The sequence below is a fragment of the Heptranchias perlo genome, chromosome 29 (assembly GCF_035084215.1).
Source record: "Heptranchias perlo isolate sHepPer1 chromosome 29, sHepPer1.hap1, whole genome shotgun sequence".
NCBI classification, from domain to species: Eukaryota; Metazoa; Chordata; class Chondrichthyes; order Hexanchiformes; family Hexanchidae; genus Heptranchias; species Heptranchias perlo.
Window position 1 is genome coordinate 5,723,715 of NC_090353.1, and position 27,274 is coordinate 5,750,988.

Consider the following 27,274-nt stretch of genomic DNA (forward strand, 5'->3'; position numbering starts at 1 on the left):
AGGTGAAAAATATTGTATTTTCATCAGCAAAGATAAAAATTAGTACTACATTTTTAATAAGAAACAAAATAAGATTAAGTTTGAAATGATCAGACAAGAATAAAACTAAAATTACTCCTAGAATTTAAACCATACTGTCCAATAATTCATAGACTTTCAGAAAAAGTCAGAAATCAAAAGAGAAAACACAGCTATCATTTAAGCACCAGTTTATTATTTCTCAACTTTTCTTGTAGCTTGTTGAGTTGGGTAAAAAAATTCCCTAAAAGATTAGAATGAAAATATGGAAAGCAAAAATCAAGTTTGAATAAAATTTGAAAACAAAAGACTAGACTGATAGCACTACATTTCGCTCTTTCGGATTCAAACTGTGTGGAGGACACAAAGGGCACAAATTTAAAAGTGAAAAATGGAGGGTTGGGGGCGGGGGGGCATTCAAAACTGCAACCATTTCAGACTCGCTCTCAACCCACCTCCAACCCGCCCATTTCGGGTATTCACCGGAGCGGGACGGAGGGCAGGTGACCAAGGAGGTGTAAAAGGGTCGGGCTGTAAAACCTTTCAAGGAGGCATCGGGCCTCCATTTTCCCACAGTTTCCGATTTCAATCCCGGTGTGGGGGGGGTCGGGATTCCCGGGCTTTTTCTTTCACGCCACGTGAAAGGAGGCAAGAAGTTCCGAGACTAACTGCTGTCTTTCTGAAACAGCTTGACCATTGACCAGAAACTTAACTGGAGCAGCCATATAAATACTGTGGCTACAAGAGCAGGTCAGAGGCTGGGTATTCTGCGGCGAGTGACTCACCTCCTGACTCCCCAAAGCCTTTCCACCATTTACAAGGCACAAGTCAGGAGTGTGATGGAATACTTTCCACTTGCCTGGATGAGTGCAGCTCTAACAACACTCAAGAAGCTCAACACCATCCAGGACAAAGCAGCCCGCTTGATTGGCACCCCATCCACCACCCTAAACATTCACTCCCTTCACCACTGGCGCACAGTGGCTGCAGTGTGTACCATCCACAGGATGCACTGCAGCAACTCGCCAAGGCTTCTTCGACAGCACCTCCCAAATCCGTGACCTCTACCACCTAGAAGGACAAGAGCAGCAGGTACATGGGAACAACACCACCTGCACGTTCCCCTCCAAGTCACACACCATCCCGACTTGGAAATATATTGCCGTTCCTTCATCGTCGCTGGGTCAAAATCCTGGAACTCCCTTCCTAACAGCACTGTGGGAGAACCTTCACCACACGGACTGCACTGCAGCGGTTCAAGAAGGCGGCTCACCACCACCTTCTCAAGGGCAATTAGGGATGGGCAATAAATGCCGGCCTCGCCAGCAATGCCCACATCCCATGAACGAATAAAAAAAATGCGAGTGGGCAAGAAGGAGGCAGATGTGGATAATGTGGGGAAATGTGAGATTATTCATTTTGGTAGGAAGGATAGAAAGGCAGTATATTTTTTAATGGTGAAAAACTATTAAATGTTGCTGTTCACAGGGATTTGGGTGTCCTTGTACACGAAACACAGAAAGTTAACACGTAGGTACAGCAAGCAATTAGGAAGGCAAATGGTATGTTGGCCTTTATTAGAAGGGTGTTGGAGTACAAGAGTAAGGAAGTTACTCTTGAACAGGACTTTGGTGAGACCACACCTGGAGTACTGTGTACAGTTTTAGTTTCCTTACCTAAGGAAGGATATATTTGCTTTAGAGGTGGTGCAACGAAGGTTCACTGGATTAATTCCTGGGATGAGAGGGTTGTCCTATGAGGAGAGATTGAGTAGAATGGGTCTATACTCTCTGGAGTTTAGAAGAATGAGAGGTGATCTCGTAGAAACGTATAAAATTCTTAGAGGGCTTGACAGGGTAGATACGGAGAAGCTGTTTCCCCTGGCTGGAGAGTCTAGAACTAGGGGGCATAATCTCAGGATAAGGGGTGGGCGATTTAGGACTGAGATGGGGTGTAATTTCTTCACTCAGAGGGTGATGAATCTTTGGAATTCTCTACCCAGAGTGCTGTGAACGTTGAGTATATTCAAAACTGAGATCGATTGATTTTTGGACTCTAAGGGAATCAAGGGACATGGGGATCGGGCGGGAAAGTGGAGTTGAGGTTGAAGATCAGCCATAATCTCACTGAATGGCGCAGCAGGCTCGAGGGGCACTACAGCCTACTCTTGCTCCTATTTCTTATGTTCTAATGTTCAAACTACTTTGTATCATCCTCCTTCCAATCTACAGGGGTGGCAGAGTCTTCAGCCATCATAGCATTGCACTCGGGTATTCTCTACCAAAATCTCTCTGCTTTGTCACATCTCTCCCTGCTTTTAAATGCCTTCTTGAAACCCATCTTTCAACTGTGCTTTTGGTAACCTTATGAAACTCCTCCCAATTCCTGTTTAGTATAAGATCAGCCCCTCTGTGAAGCTCCATGGGAGCCCTGGTACATTAAAGGTGCTATTAGGTGTCAGCTGTGGCTCAGTGGTAGCCTCTTGTCTCTGAGTCAGAAGGTTGTGGGTTTAAGTCCCACCCCAGTAGCTTGTGCACATAATATTGACTGACATTCCAGTCGGAGGTACTGTCTTTTAGATGAGATGTTAAACAGAGGGCCTCGTCTGCCCTCTCAGGTGGACGTAAAGGATCCTGTGGCACTATTTTGGAGAAGAGCAGGAAAATTCACCCCAGAGTCCTGATCAATATTTATCCCTCAACTAACATCATTAAAAACACAGACTGTCTGTCATTATCACATTGATGTTTATGGGATCTTGCTGTGCACAAATTGGCTGCCGCGCTTCCTACATTACAACAGTGACTATGCTTCAAAAAGTACTTAATCGGCTGTGAAGTGTTTTTGGACGTCCTGAGGTTGTGAAAGGCGCTATATAAATGCAAGTTCTTTCTTTACAAATGTAAATGGCTGTTGATGTGAAAGTAAAATAAAAGTAAAATTTGAAATAGCAATTATTTCAGTTTTCTTGTAAGGCTAAACGAACACCATGATGAAGCATGAATACCTCTTCACAGAAATATGGCTGAAGTTGGAAAATCAGGGGAATGTGGAAGGTTGAACCTGCCACCACTCCCCTCACACCCTCTAATAAAGAACTTCTATTTATATATTGCACCTTCGCATCCTCAGGATGTCCAAAGTGCTTTACAGCCAATTGAACTGTATTGGCTGTTATTCTGTAGGCAAACACAGCAGCTGATTTGCACAGAGCAAGGTCCCATATAAAAGTAATGAGATAAATGATGTTATGTCTAGTGTGTTACTTTCATGGGTTGTAAAAGGTATTTAATTAAATTATGTACTTTGTCACTCGAGGACACTGAGCTCTATTTAAGCTTTGTATGTGACCTGCCTTAGAAGTAGGGTTTGTGTCAGTTTTTTGACGGAGCCATTTTAGAACAGAAACTAATATTTGCACAGCCTGCGTTGGATCTTTTAATTATAAAATAATTAAAGAAACACTACAAAGTAGTGATAGGATGAGAGTTAAAACCACAGATGTCATCCGTAACCACTAGTGCTACTGTTAATTAATTGAGAATTGATTTTTCATCTCATGGTTTACCAGAAGAACTGATTTCAGACAATGGTCCTCAGTTTACATCCCAAGAACTGACAGAATTTGTAAAGTGCAATGGAATATGTCACATCTTAGAGTCCCCTTATCGTCTCAGTTCAAACGGAAGGGCAAAACATTTTGTTAGAATTTTCAAACCAGCAATGAAGATAATTAAATCAGTCAGGTACCCGGACTCACAAGCTGTCCTCATTTCTATAATCATACTGAACTACACCACACAGCACTACTAAATATACATCGGCTGAATTATTGATGTGCAGATGGCTGCATACCCAGTTAGATATAATGAATCTAACCTTAGTAGTAATTTCAAAGATGCGCAATGATTCCAGAGAAAACAACATATTCTCTAGACATTGGACACTGAGTTCTGGTTCATGATTACTGGAATAAGTTTGAATGCTGAAACCCTGGAGTGATTATTAAAATAATTTTCCAGGTCTTATCATGTCAAAGTTGGGGACTTAATTTGAAAAGGATATGCTGGTCAGATTCTGGATCAATCAGGAACATTACCCAGGGATGTTGCCTTCTTATTATCCTTCGAGGTGGGCCACTTCTGAATCATCAGGATAACCTATCATTTGTAACAGTACCAGTCCATGTCTCAGATAATTCACTAGACCATGGTCACCATTGAAGGAAAGTCTGATGAAGTATCAAAATTTATTGTGGAATCAGTGTAAATTGTGGTGGTACTCAGAGGGGTTGCTGAGTTCTCGCTAAGCTCCATATGTGGCTACCTGTGTTCACTTTGGGTTTGGAGACTCCATTCACATAGGGCCTCCAAAGCCTGATCTGAGCTCCTGGGGATTCCTTTGACAGTGGCATTGTGATATGATGACATTATGATATGTGCTGCACAAAACAATTTAGGTGACTTTGTTACTTTTAAAATTATTTCAAACTTTAGTCTGGAAAATAAACTGCTATTTTGAGCTTGTTGTTTTGGTTGACTTCTCACTAAAATCTAACAGTATAATTTAAAGATAAGAAAAGAATGTATAATTCTAAAATGGAGACTGAATTATGTCCTGGCCCAATTATCCTCTAACTCTGCTTCACCTAAAGAGTACATTTGGTTTTACTCCATTTGCAATGCCACAGGAGATCAACTAGTAATACAGCAAAAGCTTACATCTGTACACAGTTCCTGTCTACAAAACATTACTTCCTGTTGTCACGTTTTTATCACACTATTGTGTCAACTTATCCATTATAAATTGCTTTGAGCCCATTTAGAATGGAAACTGCTTATGTAAACGTGTCACAGAGTAATTACACAATCCTTCCAGTGGTAGCGCTGTAGTGCCTCCATTTAATGTCCCTCAGCCTAAATTCTAACCAACTCTACTAACCAAATTGCGGTTAAGCTTTACTATTTAGCTATAAATAATAAAATTAGAGTATTATATAAAAAATAGAATATATTAGCATGAAATGGGGACTGAGTAATATTTGTGCATCCTGGACTCACCCTCTAAACTCTGCTGCACTTGGCCTTAACTCCCCGTGTGAAACACCCTGGGCAATCGACTAGCAAGTGCTATTTGGAGAGCGGCATTTATGTTTAGGAGTCGCCGTCATCAAAGAAATATCACCTCATAAACCTCTGGCAGGTCTTCTCTCGCTTCCTGCTCCAGAGTCATCGGAGCACAATCCTGGGAACAGTTTCAATCAGTCTCCATTCGCAGTTCGTTACCACGGTAACCCGTTTGCCGCGCATGCGGTCTTCAGACTTTCCCTCCGCCCGCCGCCGCTCCTGGAGGCAGAAAAACCCACGCGCATCACCGCGCGTGCGCATCCAAGCGCATGCCGATGTTGTGACGTATGCGCGCTCAAGCGCGCGCCGCGATTGTTACGGCGCGGGAGCGTGCGCGCGTTGCCATTTTTTTAAAAAAAACACAGCGCACGCGCCGCGGGTTGCGCGCAGGAGCGCGCCGTTATTTGATTTTTTTTTTCGCGCGCGCGCGCGGGCGGCGGTGATGATGCGCTCGCGCGTAGATTGTGACGCGGGTGAAGCCGGAGTTGTGGATTCCCATGGTGCAGCGCACGGCTCTTCAGTCAGACTCGGTTCAGTGTTCGGTCTGGTCTGGTCTGGTCTGGTCTGCTTGGGCCGGGCTGGGTCGTGTGGTGCGGGTTCGCTTCAGGCAGTGACAGACAGCCAGAAAAAGTGAGGCGCACACTGGACACACGGAGCCACCCGAGAGCGCCGCGGCGGAATATGACGGTTCCGACCGGCCCTGCTGCAGCCGCCGCTCTTCGCAGCTACTTCCTCAGACTCTGCGCCTCTTGTTAGCGGGCCTCCCTCCCCCCAGCTCCCCGTCCCTTTCCTTTCCCTCTTTCCCCCCCCCCCCCCTTCCTTCTCCTTCCCCCCCCCCCCCCCTTCCTTCTCCTTCCCCCCCCCCTCCTCCACCCTGTCCCCTCCACCGCCGTGCCGCCGCCGTCACACCGCCGCCAAATGACACCCACCCCGCAGCAGATCAAGGACCAGCTGCTCCAGGCCATAGACAAGGATGCCAATGTAAGAACCAGGCCGTGTGCCTGCACGCAGGCCCCGGGATCGGGCCCTTGGCGGTCCGGGGTCTGTCTGTGAGAGAGCGTGTGTGAGAGAGCGGAGTGAGCGCGGCCTAGCGGGGCAGGCTTTGACCCCAGGCCCACGATGAGTGAGTGCTCTGAGGACTGGAGAAAGGCGGGCCGGATGGGAATAGTCCGGGATCTATTGCGCCTTGTGCAGGGCTCGGAGATGAATCTCCCAGCGTGGAGTAGCAACAGGATTCCTCTAAACCATGGCAGCTCCCAGCTTCAGCAGGACTTTACAGCACGCTCTGGTTGTTTTTAAGTAATCACAAATCACACGCACAATGATTCGTCCCAAAAATATATAAAGTTTTAAACAACTATTAATTTTTCTGGTTATCTAAATCGTTGGGAAGTTTCTCTTATTAAAATGGTGACCAACTGTTGTACTTACTGCCATCTTTTTTAAGTTAACTGTACACAGTCCTTATGAGATGGCAGTGAACATATTTACCTAAAGCGTCAAGTTGATTTGTGATATTTAATATATCAATCTATCTGGTGAACAAAAGTAGTGTCGTGCACATTTTGTAAAAATTGGAAGATGAGAGGAGGTGTAAAGTGAGTCTTTCGATTTTCTCTCTGCAACCACCCCCCCCCCCCCAATTCCAAATTGAAAGGGAGTTGCAATGAATCCGTGTTGTGGTTAATGTTAGATCTGGCGATTGGAATTTAACGTTTTCGTGTTGAAGTAATTGTTTTAGGGTTAGGCAAGCACATACGGGAGAGCAGATAAAGCTGGCAAACAGGAAGTGGCTACTGGAATGATGGGAAACTTGAGGCACCCGAGTAACATTAGGGATATATCTGATATTAAAACACCGAATTTTAGGATAATTCTAGTCTAGCTTGTAAGAATTGTTAGTGGTTTTCACGTATGAATCTTGCTGGGTTGCATAATTCTTGATTTCTGGTATTTTATATGGTGAAGTCGCAGCTGCATTATGAATTAGAGGAATTCTGCTGCTTTATATTTGGTGAATGTTTTATGTGGCTGGTTTTGGTGTGTTTTCAAGTTGCTACTGCAAAAAGAGACAGTATTCCTTCCTGACCTATGCAGACTAGTGCCAACAACTAAATGATAACTTTTATTTAGAGAAATTGTTCAGAAAATATGTACTAGCATCTCCATTATTTTGAAAATAAATCAGTGAATTTCAGAGCAACAGCACTTGTAAAGAGTTATTAGTTGCAAGCTCCAATTTCCTACTATTCATTTTATAAAGATCAGTAAAACTTAAATAGTAGTGCTAATCATTTTAGGGATAGACAAAATTTGCAGATTATTTCTAATTTGGTTAGGAAGGTTTTATTTATGTAACTTGCTTTGTCTAGGATGGGGATGGGGTCTTGTCAGATAGTTTCCTTCCAGTTCTTCTACAGCTTGCATCTTCTACATACAGCTTGAGGGATCTGGCACCAGAGAATGTTCTGCTAGCAAAATTATGCAAGGGATTTTGATGTCGGCAATACCCCTGTTGGATGACTAGGTCCCTGTCCCACCTTGGAGTGTTTGTTTTTATCAGTGCTGGAAAATCATTGACTGTCTGCAAGTATTCCATTGGTTTTAAATCTTAATGTTGTGGTAACAGATTCTTCAGATCAGCTGAATTTTCTTATTTCCTAATATTTTTCTTGAATTCATCAAATTTCTTCAGACTTTTTAAAAAAAAGTTTTTAAAAATTCTTCAATCTTCCATTCCGGCCATCACTCACCTATAGGTTTTAACACGATTTTGTGTTCTTGTACCTTTATTACCTCTTGTCTAGGCCTGAAGCTTGACATGGTCACTTGTTCACCCCATTCCAAGTGATGGCAAAAAATTCTAACCCAGTAGCAAATAGCTACATCCAGGAACCGCCTGGCATCATTACTGTAATGCAGGAACTTCCAGCACCAGATTTACTGGGTCAATACCTGACAACTGAATCCACAAAAAGATAGCCAGCAGCCTTCACTCTGGAAACCATTCTTGTACCGATCAGTCCTGTGAGTGCACCCACAAGGGACAAGACGGGCTTCAAGCGTTGAACCCAGTGGTGTTCCAAGAAGTAGTATCCATCAACAGCACTGGCACCAGTGAGAACTAAATTTGGCACCTTTGTCTGGTCCTCAGATATGGATTGAAGTTGATTGCGTCAGTGCGGTGGATTTCCGTATACGTATTCTCCCCAGACTGACAACAATGACCAGATTTAGTGCCGCTGATACTGTCCTTTGTTTTGACTGCAGCATTGAGAGACACCCCAGTATCTAGCATTGAAAGAAAAGTCCTCTTTTGGTACCGAGGAGGTGGCTTCTCAAAGGGTCAATGATGTATGTTGGTCAATCCTTCTCCACTCCAGCCTGGCTGGCTGTCATCAACAGTACAAATATCACCTTGGGGCACTGGAACCCATTGGTGTATTATACTGCCAAACATCAGACATATATCTGGATACCATTTATTTAGAGGATTGGCAAGTGTAAACCAGCAAGTAACCATTGCATGTAGCTATTTTGCATCTGTGTTGGTGCACACTAACTGTTGGGCACTGTCTCAATTTTTGGGGCATCTACTGTTGAAGAAGGTGCAAGGACAGCTACCCTCTCTGAGTGGCAAGAAGTTGTCACTTCTAGATTTGACACCACGTCTTTCACCCAGGTTCTCATTGGTAGAGTCAGTGGTTGCAAAATGACCAACGGGACTCTTCTCCAATGATGTGCCTGCAGAAGGGGCCATGTGAACCATTCCACTTCCAGTAGGTGACTGAGTTAAGATCTGTACAAGAGGAGTAGGAGAATTAGAATGATGTGCCAGCTTTTGCTGAACAAGCACCTCAGAATGGCACATTGAGGCTATTTTAACTCCAGGGTGATGTATAGTCTGAATGCACCAGCTCTGGAATTCCTGTCCATGGATTAAACCATTAACTCCCATGTTTTGATTTTTGAGACTGTTCACCCTGCCTATCTCTCTAGAGCACCGTGCAGAGAGATTCCACATACATACAGTAGCAACCCCTGGTTATGAATGCAACCTAGTGGTCTAACCTCCCTTGCTCTTGCAGATTCCATGGTCATGTTTCAGGTGCTGAAGCAAAAAGCCCAGCTGACCTCAGACCTTGTAACTCTCAATGAAGAGTCCAGGCTATAAACAGCAACTGCAAAAGTTAAGCACCGTGGCTGCACGGGCACCCACTATGGAATCAGCTGCTGTGTCTACAGATCTAGTCGGGGACCACAGGAGCAGTCCTTTTATGTTTTTGGTTGGAGCTCCTGAGCAGCCTTGTTTGAGGCCTGGACTGTGTGGATCTTGCCACAGATGTTCCATTACTCCAGGTTAAGCTCCACATAGCCAGCATTGAGTTGTCTTCCTATATTTTCAGACTGATCCATTGTGATATTTAAAGTCTGACCATTCTTCTGAGGGCCCTTCGCGAGGTGGTCTTCTGTCATCTGCAGCAATTGAACAAATTTATGTAAATTGGGAAAAGATTGTTTTTTACTTATTATTTTGTATTCCTCAAAAAGTCTGGATGGTACTGTCCCATTTTTGGTCTTGGGGCACTGAACAGATTCTGGCTCAAGCAAAACCTCAGATGGTAAATGTGCCCCATATTATTCAGGCAGAATCTCCATGCAGGAAGCTGCCATTCATCTGTCATCAACAGTATCTGGTTCAACTTTGAGTCTCAGCTACTCATACATGGTGCTCCCCTTTGCACAAAATGTCTGTCTATTTTTCTTTGCACCGCCCAATGTGGTTCTTGCAACTTTATCTGTATTTAGATGACTGGCTTGTGAGAACAGCTGTTCTGCAGGTACTGCCACATATTCCAGGAGCTCAGCTTATTTGTCTCATCTAGGGACAAAACAAGAAATGTAAGTTCGTATGTACTTTATATCCACAGCCTTGGGCAAAGTCTTCTTGCCTCCTCACTAGTTTGCAGTCCTCCAGTGAGAGATCAAAAATGTCTGAATAGTACATGTTTATTCCCTGGTGGCAGTCATTTTTGTTCCAAATGGAATCTCTGCAGTTGAACTTACTTCACTAGTCTTCCTGAAAATCACCATTATATTGGCTAGTGGAGATGCCTAAACTTTGACTCTGGGTCTGAAGCAGTGGCCTCTGGAGCACCAGGTACTTGGCTTCAGTCAACATCCTTCAACAGATGCTGTTGACTGATGGAACAGCTTCCTTCTCTGGGAGGAGATACGAATTAAGAGCAGGAGTAGGCCATTCGGCCCCTCAAACCTGCTCTGCCATTTGATAAGGTCATGGCTGATCTGATTGTGACCTCAACCCTACTTTCCCACCTATCTACTATAAACTTTGACTCCCTTGTTAATCTGGAGTCCATCTAACTCAGCCTTAAAAATATTCAATGACCTTGTCTCCATCGCTCTCTGGGGAAGGGAGTTCCACAGACTCTCGACCCTCTGAGAGAAAAAAATTCTCCTCATCTCTGTCTTAAATGGGAGACCCCTTATTTATAAACTGTGGCCCTAGTTCTAGTCTCTCCTACAAGGGGAAACATCCTCTCAGCATCTACCCCTTCAAGTCCCCTCAGGATCTTGTATGCTTCAATAAGATCACCTCTCATTCTCCTAAACTCCAATATATACAGGCCCAACTTGTCAACCTTTCCTCATAAGATAACCCCCTCATCCCAGGAATCAGTCGAGTGAACCTTCTCTGAACCGCCTCTAAAGCAATTATGTCCTTGGGTGGCTTACCTTTGGAGCAGTTGGGCCCACAGCAAGTGGATTACAGATGAGTTCACTTGGGCACGTAGCAAACGGTATGTCTAGTTGTCAGGCATTTTCAGACTGGTGGAGGGTGTCATTGCATCTCTGGACACGTTAATTGGCCAATATATCAACAAACAATAGGTAGGACCTGCACTTTTTTTGTCAAGATGTGCTGGTCTTGCTCAAGTTGCCTGAACCACAGTGGATCAGGTGATCAAATAAATTGATGCTCCAGATGAGGCCTTGTCTACTGTAAATTGGAATTGTTGGTCACCTGAGAGCACCTCTGATGTGACGTCACAAAACACCTTTAAGGAAGATCGTCCCCTTATGTGATTTCCCCCAGCAGAACGTGTTGTGGTGCCAGATCATTTTAGCAGTGTGTCGAGGATGCTTTTTAGAAGAATGAAAACTTTGCCAGGTAGGTAATCTTACTTTCTGAATACCTTTTAAGTTCCTATTCTGTGCCTTAGTGTAAATTTTTCATCATTGTATTATGTTTGTAATATTAAAGTGTTGGAGTTTCTTCAATGTATTTACTCTGTTATATTGATTTGGGATACTTATCTGCAACATTTCTCACTGTTGAGTTTAAGTAAAGGAAAGAATGAATTCCTTTTTATTTTTATGATCATGACTCACGATTAAGACTGGTATTGTGTTGACCTATTATTTGGGGATCTGGAATGCTCTTAAACATTGTAGATCGATACAACATGGAAAAGATAAATCTTTGTGTGTGTAAACAGTGGAATTATTGCAAATTTCTATTGGAATGCTTCGGAAGAAAATAGAAATAGCAAATCATTACTTTAAAAATCTAATGGTTTGTTTTGGTTTGTTCTCTGTTCTGCTTAGTGACTTCCAGTGCTGATACTTTTTCTTTCATTCTCACTCTTTTCCGCACAAGCTCACCCTCACACGCTCGTTGGTTGGATCCTAATAGCCATGATCAAAAACAACTTTTGTACTATGAACTTGTGATGTCTTTTGTTGAGGATGCTGGATTATGATACTGGTTTCTTCAATTGTCTGGAGACAGCCAGGGAGTGGAGAGAGGGTCTTGCTGTTGTCGGACCGTGTCCGTTTTTGCACCAATAGAATATAGTTAGGAAACCCGCTGAGAGAGGCAGTGGGTTTTGGTATTACTATGACAGTAGGAGCTGTAACATTTAGTTAACCAACTTCATTCCAGTTTGGACACTGAAACTGGATGGCAGTGACTTTCAGATCATATGGATCTCTATATTATACATTTTTAAAATTTGAATTTCTGGCTGCTCTGTATTGTGACAACTTAAAATGGTCTTCAGACTGCTGCTGGGAGAGAGGTCTGTGTTTCTCTCTATGGAGTAAGGGGTTGAAATACCCTTCTGGTTGTGTAGGTTAGGACTATAGAATTCCTCAGCCATAAGTATTCAAATAATGTACCTTTGGGTTTACTTTCTTCTCCATGTCTAATTACATTTGAGGAAATATATCTGACTGGACTATCTGTGTGAAATGGAATATTTCTCACCCTATTTACAAGTGATGCTGGTGACAGGTGACCTGGTACGGCCAGGTAAGGAATTGAGGAAAAACAGGCCAGTTCATTTTTTTCCCTCCAGGACAATAATTGTGTTTTAAAAGCTTGATTAAGCTCTTCATAGTTTATTCCAACAATCTTTAGCTGTGAAGTTTTGAAATCTGTTTTAATAGGTAATTTTGTTTAATTGTGAATGTACCTTTTTAATATTCCTATTGTGCCAAATTGACTCCTAAGGAAAGAGGCCTATCATCAGACTGGCAGTGTGGGTACTTCATTCCCTTCCTGCCTATATAGCTGGAAGTTGTAAGGACTCCATGAAATATCTTTCTCACAGAAAAGCTTTTCATCATGGTCCAGGTTACAAAAGTTACTGCAGAGAACTGCTAGGATACAAGACTTATTGTTGTGGAACAGTTTTAAAGTACTGGTGAGAAATTAAGTATTCTAATATTGAATTCATTCTACCAACCAATATATGGTAATTAGCTTTCAGCCTTGGTTATATTCCCTACTATTGGTGTACTATTTTCTGCTGGTTTTAGGGTGATCAGGAGTTATGGGGTAACCCACATACATGCCAACAGAAAAAGAGTTCACTCACTGTCTGCCCTGGGCAGTTTACACCCTAGATACTTTTTCCATAAGGTCACATTTCTCATCAAAGGGAGCACGGGCTGACGTTTGGTTGAGTGTGAGTAGAACGTATCAAGATAAAGCTCAATTCATAACAGTGGTGATTCGCAACCCATCTATTGAAGTAATTCCATGCTTATTTATTGGGAGATGTCAAGTCATCACTTAGTTTATTGGTCTACTCTGCTGGTGATATCTGTCTCAAAGCCTATTTAAAGCTTCAGTCCTTAAAAACTTCTGGTCTTTCTTTGTTTGCATGTGACCTGCTGCATTATCGCAACACATGGAACAATGTTCAATGAACTGTCAAAAAAGCAAAAACCAGGAAACAACATCCTGACAAAAACTTTAAACCCTGTTCACAATTAATTCAGCTTTGATATTTGGAGATTAACGCTGGAATAACTGAATCAGGAATGCATTTGATTGCTTTAAAAACCTGCAGTGCTAGTTGCAGCATTTGTCCAATTATATGGAAATTAGCTCTGGTAAGGGTTTGTATCAGTCTATTAATCAGCTGTTTTTGGAGGAGTGATCAGGGAAGAGGTGTACAGCAGTATTGAAAGTCCAGTGGTTTTTCTCCTCCACGAAATAGGACAACTCTAATATATACTCGTTAGGCATGTAGAGCACCAAGCCAGAAAATTCTCTTCCTCCCTGCACCCCCCCCCCCCCCCCCCCAATATGCAAGAAAAACATTTACCTTAAGAATAGTTTCATGGTCACCATGGTAATTCATTTTTGTGTTTTATATTGACTAGCAAGTGTAGAATTCTGAAGGAAGGGGAAATGAAATGTGTGATGCCAAGATTGGGATAAAATACGGGTAGTTTTTTTTTCAAAATATACTTTATTCATAAAATTTGCTACAATACATACAATACAGTTGTCATACGGGTAGTTATCATTAAGAGTTATGCAAGGAATGGAATATAAAAGTAGAGATGTTTTGCTACAGTTGTACAGGGCATTGGTGAGACCACATCTAGAATACGATGTACAGTTTTGGTCTCCTTATTTAAGAAAGGACATAATTGCTTCAGAGGTGGTTCAGAGAAGGTTCACTCAACTGATTCCTGGGATGAGGGGGTTATCTTACGAGGAAGGTTGGACAAGTTGGGTCTGTATACATTGGAGTTTAGAAGAATGAGAGGTGATCTTATTGAAGCATACAAGATCCTGAGGGGACTTGAAGGGGTAGATGCTGAGAGGATGTTTCCCCTTGTAGGAGAGACTAGAACTAGGGGCCACAGTTTTAAAAATAAGGGGTCACCCATTTAAGACAGAGATGAGGAGAATTTTTTTCTCTGAGGGTCGTGAGTCTGTGGAACTCCCTTCCCCACAGCGTGGCGGAGGCAGGGTCATTGAATATTTTTAAGGCTGAGTTAGATAGATTCCCGATCAACAAGGGAGTCAAAGGCTATAGTAAGTAGACGGGAAAGTAGGGTTGAGGTCACAATCAGATCAGCCATGATATTATCAAATGGCAGAACAGGCTCGAGGTGCCTACTCCTGTTCTTAATTCGTATGTAAGTTTATTATTTCCCATGTATGTTAGATCGTTTGTAGAAGTAGATTTTTTTTTGATTGCTTAGTTCTCCGGTTCTCATGTGTGCCAGGTTTGTTAGGATTGTGCCTGTGCATGGCCCATTGGTGATGGTTATCCAAGCTCTTTGGAGTCTGAAGTCACTCTGCGCTTGAGTGCTTTCACTTTCACAGAGTGTGAGTTGGGATAAAAGGTAGCAGGAAGGCACGAACAAGTAATGCCGGGAAGGGGTATTTAAATTAGAATGTGACCAATTGCTGCCCACGTAAGTAATGGCGGGAATTGTGTTCAATTTTGTCACTTAAAATCAAGGTTGTGGCTGGAAATTGGACTATGATGGAGTGCAGAGTAACATACTGTACTTTGGTCCAGTTTGGAGTTGCTTTAGTAGTGTATGGTGTCTAGCTGTCTAATCTGGCTTGAGAGGTACTGTGGGGTTTCCCATCCTTGATAGTTACTTGACTGATATGTTTCAAAATTACAAATTTAGACCTAGCAATTGTCCCTGAATGTTACAAGGTAATGAAAGTGTTATATTTACAGCTGAACATCCTTCATTCTCACTGCTAATTTCCCGGGAATTTTTCCCTTTGTTTAAAACTTTCAGGCTAAAGACAAAGGAGGAATGAATAATAATCTAGATGAAATTAAGGAAGGGGTGAGTTCAGTGCTGCAACAAGAAAGCTCTGTAGTAACACTTATAGTTTGAAAAGGTGCCACCAGAAATTTAGGTGCATGTCTTCCTGTGGTTTATAATGTGAAGCAGTCATATCAATAGAAGGGCAAAAGAGGCGGCCAGAAATGCAGCTGCCAGCAGCTTTCGGGCTCCCTTCCCTGACATGTTCCTGTGGAGATTTGCCATCACTTATCTGTGTGGAGATTCCCAGTCACTGGGGAAGTTGGAGCAAAAAAAATTTGTTTGATTAATTTCTGTTGGCAGACCATGTGTGTTTTTATGCTGTGTGCCAGTAACTCTTGTCAGCGTGTGATTCTGAAGCCTTAATCATCAATTTTGTGAGGTGCTTTCCAACACCTGCAGCATCCTATTAAATAGGCCAATAACTGCAGCTGGATTCGGATAACATTTTTCTGTACGTTTTGACTACCTTAGTGTGCCAATTACCAACCCATTCCCTTTAATACTGTTTAACCCCTGGTGTGCTGGGGGCAATTTAACTTGTCCAGATGCAGTTGCTGTTTGAGCTACTGAGACATTTACTTGCCTTGGGCCACCCTCTTGTGAAACATTTTTCATGCTGGATATTGATTTGGTTGCATCTCTGCAACCATGCCAATCTTCAATGCTTGAGTTTTGGTTGGCTGAAAAAAAATCGAAAGTTGTTCAAACTAACCGAGCTACAAAAATTAAATCAGAGAAAGTTACAATTGCAGTTCTACATAATAAATGTTCTAATTGCTACAAGGCAGACTAGCAAAATTGTGCAAATCTGCTGGTCAGCAGGTGGTATCTTAGAGCCCAGTGCAATTATATGTACATTTGTTGCTGGGGAGTGGAGGGGCATAGCAAATTGGTGGGTCATGCTGACCTGACTTAATTCATTAGCTGAAAAAGAAAGCTGCTTACACATTTCCTGACACAATTGAATTAGTTTCCTATATTGCTACTTTTTCAAGTTGACAAATTTATACAACTTTCTGTGGAATATATAGTAAGTTGTCAATGTTGATGTATTTTAAAAATGTGATGGTAGTGATTCAGGTGAGTGTGGCAGCATTATTCCTTCTTGGTTGCAACACAACCTATTTTGTCTAAGGCTGTACATTTGGTTTAATTTTTTTAGTTCTGTGCTGTTTAAAACTTATTTCTACATTAAAGCTTATTTCTACATTTTCAATCATGAAGTGTAAAGGGTCTGCAGTTATTGTAAAGGCAGAAGGAAGAGACAGTACAGGATGTATCAAGTGTTTAATCCTTATGTCCTTTTTTACACTTGAAATCTGAAGACTACTTTTAAAAGGGAATTAGATAGTTGCTTGTAAAAGAGGAATGTTAGAGTATGGGAAACAATGAGGAGGGTATATAGAGTCTACAGCACAGAAACAGGCCATTCAGCCCAACTGGTTTATGCTGGCCTTTATGCTGTACATGAGCCAAGGGGAATACAGAATGAGGGATTAGACTAGGTGGCTTATGAAGAAAAACGCAGGCACATACTTGATGGGCCGAATGGCCTGTCTCTGTGTTATGGCACTGATTTCACTAAGAATCGCAAAACTAAATGATTTGAATGTATTTAGCACAATCAGGCTCATTCTCATGCCCAGACAAAGATCCACAGCTGGAGATATAAGCAAATTCATGGGAACGCTCCTATTACAGCTGTGGTGCATTTTTGCAAAACATTGTCAAATCCATGTTTCACTCGCTTATTGCAAACTTGGGAGATCTTTCATGTTATCAGAATTTGAGCTGTCCTCCTGCCTAGATCTCTCGCAGGATTCCAGAGAAAATGTCTTTGAACAAGGTTACAGTATAGTAAAATAGCCTGAATTGAAGTATTCAGGCATTTTTATTAGCTCCAGACTGTTTCTATACTGTTACAATCATTAGTAACCTTCCACTATTGTTCATGAATGCATTGTGACATAAACCTGAATAACAGTTAAGTCCATTACGGAAATCACTCCATATAGATTTTTCGTGACCTGTGATCATGGGAATGTGGCCTACATCAGTGCAAATGATGTTTTACCCTTGAACTGCAGGTGTAAATGGCCACGAGGCAAGTGACAGTAGACTGGGAATAATTCTTCCCTCTTGTTTTCCCTTTATCCAAATGAAAAGGTATTGAGTTTCTGATCATTGTTTCCCCATAACAAGAAGGTTGAAAATGGGACTTCAGGCGAGGGGAGATTTAACCTGTCCTCCCTTGCGAGGTGCTGTGCTACTATTGGAAAGCTTTAAAGTTAACTATGTGACTTTCTATGAAATTGCTCAACATTAACCAATCTGACATTTAGAATATGGCAGTCAAATGCATCTGAAGCGTGGTGAATGCTGTCTAAAGCCTATGGGGATTATTTGAAGTCCAACGCACATAAAAATGGAATACTCCATTCATGAGGAAGACCTTTTATAATCTTCTAATAATTAAAAAGTTTTTCACCCTTACTAAACAACTCAAATGTTTCAATGTTATTCATCGTCATGCAGAACACCTTGAACGGTGCTAGGTGATGATACTGTCAGAAATGTAGTTTTAGTTGCATGTTATAAAACATCTATTTAGACTTTTTTGTCTTTTTGGGCTGTTTGTGCGTACCACAGAGCCTTGTCGGCAAGGTTTAAAAAAAAGTTGAAATGAGCGTTCTCATTAATTTGCTTATCTCCAGCTGTGGATGCGAATGGGCTTTGGTGTCCAGATTCAGTATTTTATTGGAGGCAATAGCACAGAGTAGTTCTTTCCAAACCTCTAGATTCATGGTCTTCAAACAGGATAAACCATTGCATTAGAAATTAGGTGCAAATAGAAACTGTTCCCTGGGCTTTGTTGGCTGCATTTGGCTATAGTTTAGACAATCCAGATCCAATAAATGCATAGCTTTCTTTTTAAAGATTCTTTTTGTTACATTAGTTGGTCTTCTCGTAGCGTTGCACACGGAATCAAAACCAAGTGCAGTCTTTAGCTGAAATGGAGTTCGAGGGTGGAGGATAATTGGACCAGGATGTATAGTTGTAATTCAGTCCCCATTTTACAGCCATACATTCTGTCCTTATTTTTATATTTCTACTATAACTGTGGACAGAGGAATTCACAATGGGAAAACTTGACAGCACATGCAGCTGCAAAATTTTTAATATAGATTAGTTTATGGTCATTTGTATTACAGCTACCTTTTCCACCTTGGTACAGTGCTGGAAATATTTTAGAAAGTTTATAAATTACCATGGAGTAATGGGGATGAAAATTATGTTGCTAATCTACCAAAATCCTGATCCCAGCCTTGCTGCTGTGGGGAGACAGTCAGGGAATCAGAGGGCGTATTGCCTTTAGGCCATTGATGTGCCATTCCTTGTATCAGTGGAATAGGTGGAAGCTTAGAATTGGTCATACTACTTGGTTGCATGGTGTGTGTAACCTCTAGCACAGAAGTTTGGAGAGAGAGGTGGAAGAAAAGAAAATTGGAAGGTAACATACCCTTGAAAATGGGAAACTGATTTTATAGCTACTTGAATTGTTACTTTGTGCTCATTTTAACTGTCAATTTCCAGTTTTATTTTAATTTAAATTTTTATCCTTTTTCATTCTGCTGTTCTTGGACCTCGCTCCCAGTTTCTTGTTTTAATTGTCCTGCACTCAACAACGTGCTAAAGCTGGTGCATGCTGTCGCTATCTGTTGAGACATTCTCCTCCTTTCTTCCCCCCCCACCCCCTCCCAAGCATTGTCATTTTTTTGCAGAACTCAAGTCATGCTGAACTGCATATAAACGGCCTTCAGTTTCTCCACTTTTTGCGCTACAGTGTAGCAATCAAAAGTGTCAGACATCGACCACTTACTGGGTGGGCATAATGTGGAGATGCCGGTGATGGACTGGGGTTGACAATTGTAAACAATTTTACAACACCAAGTTATAGTCCAGCAATTTTATTTTAAATTCACAAGCTTTCGGAGACTTCCTCCTTCCTCAGGTAAATGTTCAGGAGCTCCTTGAAGCCTACGCATTTATACATATAGAACAATACATGGTGTTTACAGACTGCCCCTGCAACTGCCCGTTGCCAAGGCAATCACCGTGTTCAGACAGAGAGGTGTCACCTGCAGAACCCCCGAATACACATTCAACAAAAAAACAAACAGGGAAAAAAAACAGAGAAAAAACACAGAGAGAGGCAGAAACATCCGGAAGGCAGAGAGAGCCAGCAAATGACCCATTATATTAAAAACAGATAACATTTGTTCGCTGGTGGGGTAACGTGTAGCGTGACATGAACCCAAGATCCCGGTTGAGGCCGTCCTCATGGGTGCGGAACTTGGCTACCAATTTCTGCTCGACGATTTTGCGTTGTCGTGTGTCTCGAAGGCCGCCTTGGAGTACGCTTACCCGAAGGTCGGTGGATGAATGTCCATGACTGCTGAAGTGTTCCCCGACTGGGAGGGAACCCTCCTGTTTGGCGATTGTTGCGCGGTGTCCGTTCATCCGTTGTCGCAGCGTCTGCATGGTCTCGCCAATGTACCATGCTCTGGGGCATCCTTTCCTGCAACGTATGAGGTAGACAACGTTGGCCGAGTCACAGGAGTATGAACCATGCACCCGGTGGGTGGTGTCCTCTCGTGTGATGGTGGTATCTGTGTCGATGATCTGGCATGTCTTGCAGAGGTTACCGTGGCAGGGTTGTGTGGCGTCGTGGACGCTGTTCTCTTGAAAGCTAGGTAATTTGCTGCGAACGATGGTCTGTTTGAGGTTGGGTGGCTGTTTAAAGGCGAGTAGTGGAGGTGTGGGGATGGCCATAGCGAGGTGTTTGTCCTCATTGATGACATGTTGAAGGCTGCGGAGAACATGGCGTAGTTTCTCCGCTCCGGGGAAGTACTGGACGACAAAGGGTACTCTGTTGGTTGCGTCCCGTGTTAGTCTCCTGAGGAGGTCTATGCGATTTTTTTGCTGTGGCCCGTCGGAACTGTCGATCGATGAGTCGAGCGTCATATCCCGTTCTTACTAAGGCGTCTTTCAGCGTCTGTAGGTGTCCATAGTTATCTTTCAATCTATTTCCTAGTGTGCATGAACCTTGAAAATGGCTATTTTGCATGTGTATAAAACACTAGTTAGGCCACAGCTTGAGAACTGCGCACAGTTCTGGTCACCACATTACAGGAAGGATGTAATTACACTAGAGAAGGTGCAGAGGAGATTTACGAGGATGTTGCCAGGACTGAGAATTTTAGCTATGATGACAGATTGGATAGACTGGTGTTGTTATGGAGAATTCATTTTCACAACTTGCCATGGTGGAATTTGAAGTCACAATCTCTGGGTTTCTAGTCTGGTACCGTAACCACTACCATACGCTGGTTGGGTTGAAATCTTTTAAATGTTTTTTTTCTTCCATAACATTCTTTGGAGTTCTTCATTTTTTTTGCTCCCACTCCTAAATTTTAATTTTTCAATTATATACGTTACTGTTTCTGTAAGGCTGAACATAAATTCATTGTCCTGTGTGATGTGTTAAACAGGAAAGGAATATTTATGTGCACAACGTATTACTTTTGCAATGTCGATCTTATTTTTTAAATCAGCTGTGTAGGGTCTGAACTATATTTCCAAGCTATCCTTCTAACTTCCCCAAATCCCTGAAATGGTGTTTCCTCTTCATTAAATACTTCGATAAAGCCGTTCTTCACGTGCAAGTAGCAACTGCGATATGTGTAACTCAAACAGTATAGTTCATTTTTAACATGTCTGTTGGATCAGTCGGATATATTAAGAGTGGTTGGAAACTCCGTTTATCTACAAGTTAAAATGCCTCTTTACCATCACAGCAAACCTTTGGCTTTATCGAAGGTTTAGTTTGCATGGAATTGTTCATTTGGGTGGAATCACATTCAAATTAAAATCTTTTACCAGTTAAATATGATTTGAATGTTTATTGCTTGGATTGTCTGTATTTAGTGGTCTCTTTGTAGGCGTAATTAAATTGTTCAGAACAGATGCTGTTTAGGCTTGGTTAAAGGATCTCAGCATAAATTGTCGCACTGGTCCATATCAAGCTCTTTCGCCAGTGGACGGTTAGTATAGGCTCGATTGCACACTTGGATGGAATAAAGGTGGGGAATTCTTGCATAAACTTGCCCCTGTGTTTTGCTGTCACTCAGTGGATGGAGGTATCATTTTACTCACATAGTGCCACAAATTTGTTCTTCAGAACTTCGCAATTCATATTAATGTCTACCAGTTATCTTTTTCCCCTCCTCTCCTAAAGATTCTGATTCATGCTGAAATTCCAGTAATTTGCCCAAATGGCCGTTCTTCACGTGCAAGTAGCAACTGCGAGTGTAACTGACAAAACAGCCATGTTCTGACCCTTTTGTCTCCTAATACCTATAAACTTGGAGTTTCTAGTAGAAGTCACTGGATAGTAATCTGGAACAGGGATCCTGGTTTTGTTCCTCTTGTACTCGGATGTTGAAGCCAATTGTAGTGTTCTCGCCACTATCTCAGTTGAGATCAGTTAACTCAGTTGGTCTTGGCATCAAACTTTTCTTGTTTGCATATCTGCATTACTGAGCCAATTTGTTTACCCATTCATTCATTAGGGATAGCTAAAAATTACCTTTCAGACATGATGGGTTTGGATTTTGTTTTAGTTATGAGCAGGAGCTATGCATTCCTATAAAGAAATGGTGCTGGTTTCTTTCATGTATGTGCTCTGACCTCAGGAATATGAACATAATAACATAAAAAATAGGAGCAGGAGTAGGCCATACGGCCCCTCGAGCCTGCTCCACCATTCATTAAGATCATGGTTGATCTTCAACCTCATATCTACTTTCCTGCTGGATCCATATATCCCTTGATTCCCTTATAGCCCAGAAATCTTTTGATCTCAGCCTTGAGTATACTCAATGACTGAGCATCCACAGCCCTCTGGAATAGAGAATTCTAAAGATTCACAATCCTCTGAGTGAAGCAATTCCTACTCATCTCAGTCCTAAATGGCCGACCCCTTATCCTGAGCCTATGCCCCCTAGATCTAGATTCTCCAGCCAGGGGAAACGTCCTCTCAGCATCTACCTTGTCAGGCTCTCTCAGAATCCTTTATGTTTCAATGAGATCACCTCTCATTCTTCAACTTAATCTCTCCTCATAGAACAACCTTCTCATTCCAGGAATCAATCTAGCGAACCTTCGTTTCACCACCTCTAAGGTAAGTATATCCTCCCTTAGGTAAGGAGACTAAAATTGTACACGGTACTCCAGGTGTGGTCTCACCAAAGCCCTGTACAATTGCAGCAAGACTTCCTTTCTCTTGTACTCCAACCCCCTTGCAATAAAAGCCAACATACCATTTACTTGCTTAATTGCATGCTGTATCTGCATATTAACTTTGTGTTTTGTGTGCAAGGACACCCAAATCCATGTGAACACCAATATTTAATAATTTCTCATTTTAAAAAAAATATCCTGTTTTTCTATTCTTCCTATCAAGGTGAATATCCTCACATTTCCCCACATTATATTCCATCTGTCACCTTCTTGCCCACTCACTTAACCTGTCTATATCCCTTTCCAGACTCTGTCCTCCTCACAGCTTACTTTCCCACCTAGCTTTGTATCATCAGCAAACTTTGATACATTACACTCGGTCCCTTCATCTAAGTCATTAATATAGATTGTAAACAGCTGAGGCCCAACCACTGATCCCTGCGGCACCCCACTAGTTACAGCCTGCTAACCTGAACATGACTAGTTTATTCCTACTCTCTGTTTTCTATCAGTTAACCAATCCTTAATCCATGCTAATATATTACCCCCAACCCCATGATCCCTTATCTTGTGGAACAACCTTTTATGTGACACCTTATCGAATGCCTTTTGAAAATCCAAATATATTACATCCACTGTTCCCCTTTATCTACCCTGCTAGTTACATCCACAAAAAACTCTTAATAGATTTGCCAAGCACGATTTCCCTTTTATAAAACCCAGTTACCACTTCCTTGATAATGGATTCCAGCATTTTTCTGACGACTGATGTCAGGCTAACCAGCTTATAGTTCCCTGTTTTCTCTCTTCCCTCCTTTCTTGAATAGCAGTGTTAGATTTACTACCTTCCAATCTACTGGGACCGCTCTAGAATCTAGACAATTTTGGAAGATAACAACCAATGCATCCACTATCTCTGTAGCCACCTCTTTTAGAACCCTAGGATGTCGGCCATCAGGTCCAGGGGATTTGTCGGCTTTTAGTCCCATTAATTTCTCTGGTATTTTTTCTTTACTAATATTGCTTTAAGTTCCTTAATCTCATTAGACCCTTGGTTCCCCACTATTTCTGATATGTTTTTTGTGTCCTCTACCTTGAAGACAGAGACAAAATATTTGTTTAACGTCTCTGCCATTTCCTTGTTCCCCATTATAATTTCTCCTGTCTCAGCCTCTAAGGGACCCGCGTTTACTTTCACTACTCTCTCCCTTTTTACATACTTGTAGAAGCTCTTACAATCTGTTTGTATATTTCTTGCTAGTTTATATTCATATTCTATTTTCTCCCTCTATCCTTTTGATTATCCTTTGCTGGTTTCTAAAACTCGCCCAATCTTCAGGCTTACTACACTTGGCAACATTATAAGCCTCTTCATTTAATCTAATACTATCCTTAACTACTTTAGTTAGCCATTTTTCCTGTGGCGTTTTTAATCCTCAATGGAATGTATATTCGTTGAGAATTAAGAGATGAGATGCTGTTGCTTATGTACAAAATGTAATGATTTTCTTGAAATTAACTATTTCTTGCTGGGAAGCTACTTTATTGGGAGAAAGATATAGGTTTTTCATCTCTAAGCTGAAATATTGGATTACCTCATACAAAGATTTGAAAGCAGGTGGAATATCCCTTTTAACATAACGTGTAGGACAAAAGGTTGTATGCAGAGCTCTAAATTATTGCTCCAGTAAACTTAATGGAATAGTGAGACTGGAGATATGAAAGGGACTTGCATTTATATCACATCTCAAATTTCTTGGTGTTTCACATACAATGAATTACTTTCAGTTGCAGTGACTTATTACAGGCAAACTGTAATAAGTCAGTTTTGTAGGATCTTGCTGTTCCTATAGTGAGTTTGTGCAACGGCAAGATCCTACAAACAGCACTGACTTAGTGACCCAATGAATGCAGACTGATGACAAACTGCTTTCAAAAGACCAAAGTACAACAATTCCATTTTAATTGTTCAAAAAGCAGTGGTTTGTACTGGGGAGGGTTAATTACTGGCCCTGGTATGGTTCTGCAGCTTAAAACTCAAATGCGAACATAAGAGAATTCAAAAGTCTTCTAAACAGGTAGTAAGAGGAGGGGTGGGACCGATTAGGGATCAAAAAGGAGGTAACGCATGGAGGCAGAGGGCATGGCTGAGGCACTAAATGAGTACTTTTGCTTCTGTCTTTACTGAGGAAGAAGATGCTGCCAAAGTCACAGTAAAGGAAGAAGTAGTTGAGATACTGGATAGGCTAGAAATTGATAAAGAAGAGGTACTAGAAAGGCTGGCCATACTTAAAGTAGATAAGTCACCCGGTCCGGATGGGATGCATCCGAGGTTGCTGAGGGAAGTAAGGGTGGAAATTACAGAGGTACTGGCCATGATCTTCCAATCATCCTAAGATACAGGGGTGTGGTGCCAGAGGACTGGAGAATTGCAAATGTTTACACCCTTCTTCAAAAAAGGATGTAAGGATCAACCCTTAAAGGAAAAATGCAGGAACTAAGTGTCACAAAACATATTTGAAAGTTCTTTATCTGAATGCAGAACATTTGGATAAACATAATTTAATAGGACAAAGTCAGCATGGCTTTACAAAGGGGAAGCCATGTCTGACAAATTTGCTTGAGTTCTTTGAGGACATAACGTACAGGGTGGATAAAGGGGAACCAGTGGACGTAGTGTATTTAGACTTCCAGAAGGCATTCGACAAGGTGCCACATAAAAGATTATTGCTCAAGATAAAGAATCACTGGATTGGGGGTAATATTCTGGCATGGGTGGAGGATTGGTTATCTAACAGGAAGCAGAGAGTTGGGATAAATGGTTCATTCTCGGACTGGCAACCAGTAGCCAGTGGTGTTCCGCAGGGGTCGGTGCTGGGTCCCCAACTCTTTACAATCTATATTAACGATTTGGAGGAGGGGACCGAGTGTAACATATCAAAGTTTGCAGATGATACAAAGATGGGAGGGAAAGTAGAGAGTGAGGAGGACATAAAAAACCTACAAGGGGATATAGACAGGCTGGGTGAGTGGGCGGAGATTTGGCAGATGCAATATAATATTGGAAAATGTGAGGTTATGCACTTTGGCAGGAAAAATCGGAGAGCAAGTTATTATCTTAATGGCGAGAAACTGGAAAGTACTGCAGTACAAAGGGATCTGGGGGTCCTAGTGCAAGAAAATCAAAAAGTTAGTATGCAGGTGCAGCAGGTGATCAAGAAGGCCAAGGGAATGTTGGCTTTTATTGCTAGGGGGATAGAATATAAAAACAGGGAGGTATTGCTGCAGTTATATAAGGTATTGGTGAGACCGCACCTGGAATACTGCATACAGTTTTGGTGTCCAGACTTAAGAAAAGACATACTTGCTCTCGAGGCAGTACAAAGAAGGTTCACTCGGTTAATCCCGGGGATGAGGGGGCGGACATATGAGGAGAGGATGAGTAGATTGGGACTCTACTCATTGGAGTTCAGAAGAATGAGAGGCGATCTTATTGAAACATATAAGATTGTGAAGGGGCTTGATCGGGTGGATGCGGTAAGGATGTTCCCAAGGATGGGTGAAACTAGAACTAGGGGGCATAATCTTAGAATAAGGGGCTGCTCTTTCAAAACTGAGATGAGGAGAAACTTCTTCACTGAGGGTAGTCGGTCTGTGGAATTTGCTGCCCCAGGAAGCTGTGGAGGCTACATCATTGAATAAATTTAAGACAGAAATAGACAGTTTCCTAGAAGTAAAGGGAATTAGGGGTTACGGGGAGCGGGCAGGAAATTGGACATGAATTTAGATTTGAGGTTAGGATCAGATCAGCCATGATCTTATTGAATGGCGGAGCAGGCTCGAGGGGCCGATTGGCCTACTCCTGCTCCTATTTCTTATGTTCTTATTAACCCAGCAACTACAGTCAGTTTAACCTCTGTAGTGGGAAAACTTTTAGAAACAATAATCCGGGACAAAATCAACAGTCACTTGGACAAGTATGGATTAATTAAGTAAAGCCAACATGGATTTGTTAAAGGCAAATCGTGATTAACTAACTTGATTAGTTTTTTGATGAGGTAACAGAGAGGGTTGATGTGGTGTATATGGACTTCCAAAAGGCATTTGATAAAGTGCCGCATAATAGGCTTGTCATCAAAGTTGAAGCCCATGGAATAAAAGGGGCACTGGCAGCATGGATATGAAATTGGCTAAGTAATAGGAAACAGAGAGTAGTGGTGAACGGTTGTTTTTCGGACTGGAGGGAGGTTTTGAGTGGTGTTCCCCAGGGATTGGTACTAGGACCATTTTTTTTTGATATATTAATGACTTGGGTATACAGGGCACAATTTCAAAATTTGCAGATGACACAAACGTGGAAGGGTAGTGAACAGTGAGGAGGATAGTGATAGACTTCAAAAGGACATAGACAGGCTGGTGGAATGGGCGGACACATGGCAGATGAAATTGAATGCAGAAAATTGTGAAGTGATACATTTTGGTAGGAAGAACGAAGCAAGGCAATAAGGGGTGCAGGAACAGAGAGATCTCTGGGTATATGTGCACAAATATTGAAGGTGGCAGGGCAGGTTGTGAAAGCAGTTAAGAAAGCATACGGGATCCTGGGCTTTATAAATAGAGGCATAAGAGTACAAAAGCAAGGGGGTTATGATGAACCTTTATAAAACACTGGTTCGGCCACAACTGGAGTATTGTGTCCAGTCTGG

The 27,274-nt window shown here is 42.0% G+C and overlaps 1 protein-coding gene across 1 annotated transcript in view; it reads left to right on the forward strand.

The window, feature by feature from the left end:
* Positions 1-5,606: 5,606 nt before the first annotated feature.
* Positions 5,607-27,274, forward strand: part of crsp7 (cofactor required for Sp1 transcriptional activation, subunit 7) — a 138,452-nt gene continuing 116,784 nt past the window's right edge. The window contains exon 1 of the mRNA XM_067968019.1: positions 5,607-6,125. Coding sequence (XP_067824120.1) covers positions 6,063-6,125 — 63 coding nt within the window. The 5' untranslated portion in view covers positions 5,607-6,062. The remainder of the gene's footprint in view (positions 6,126-27,274) is intronic.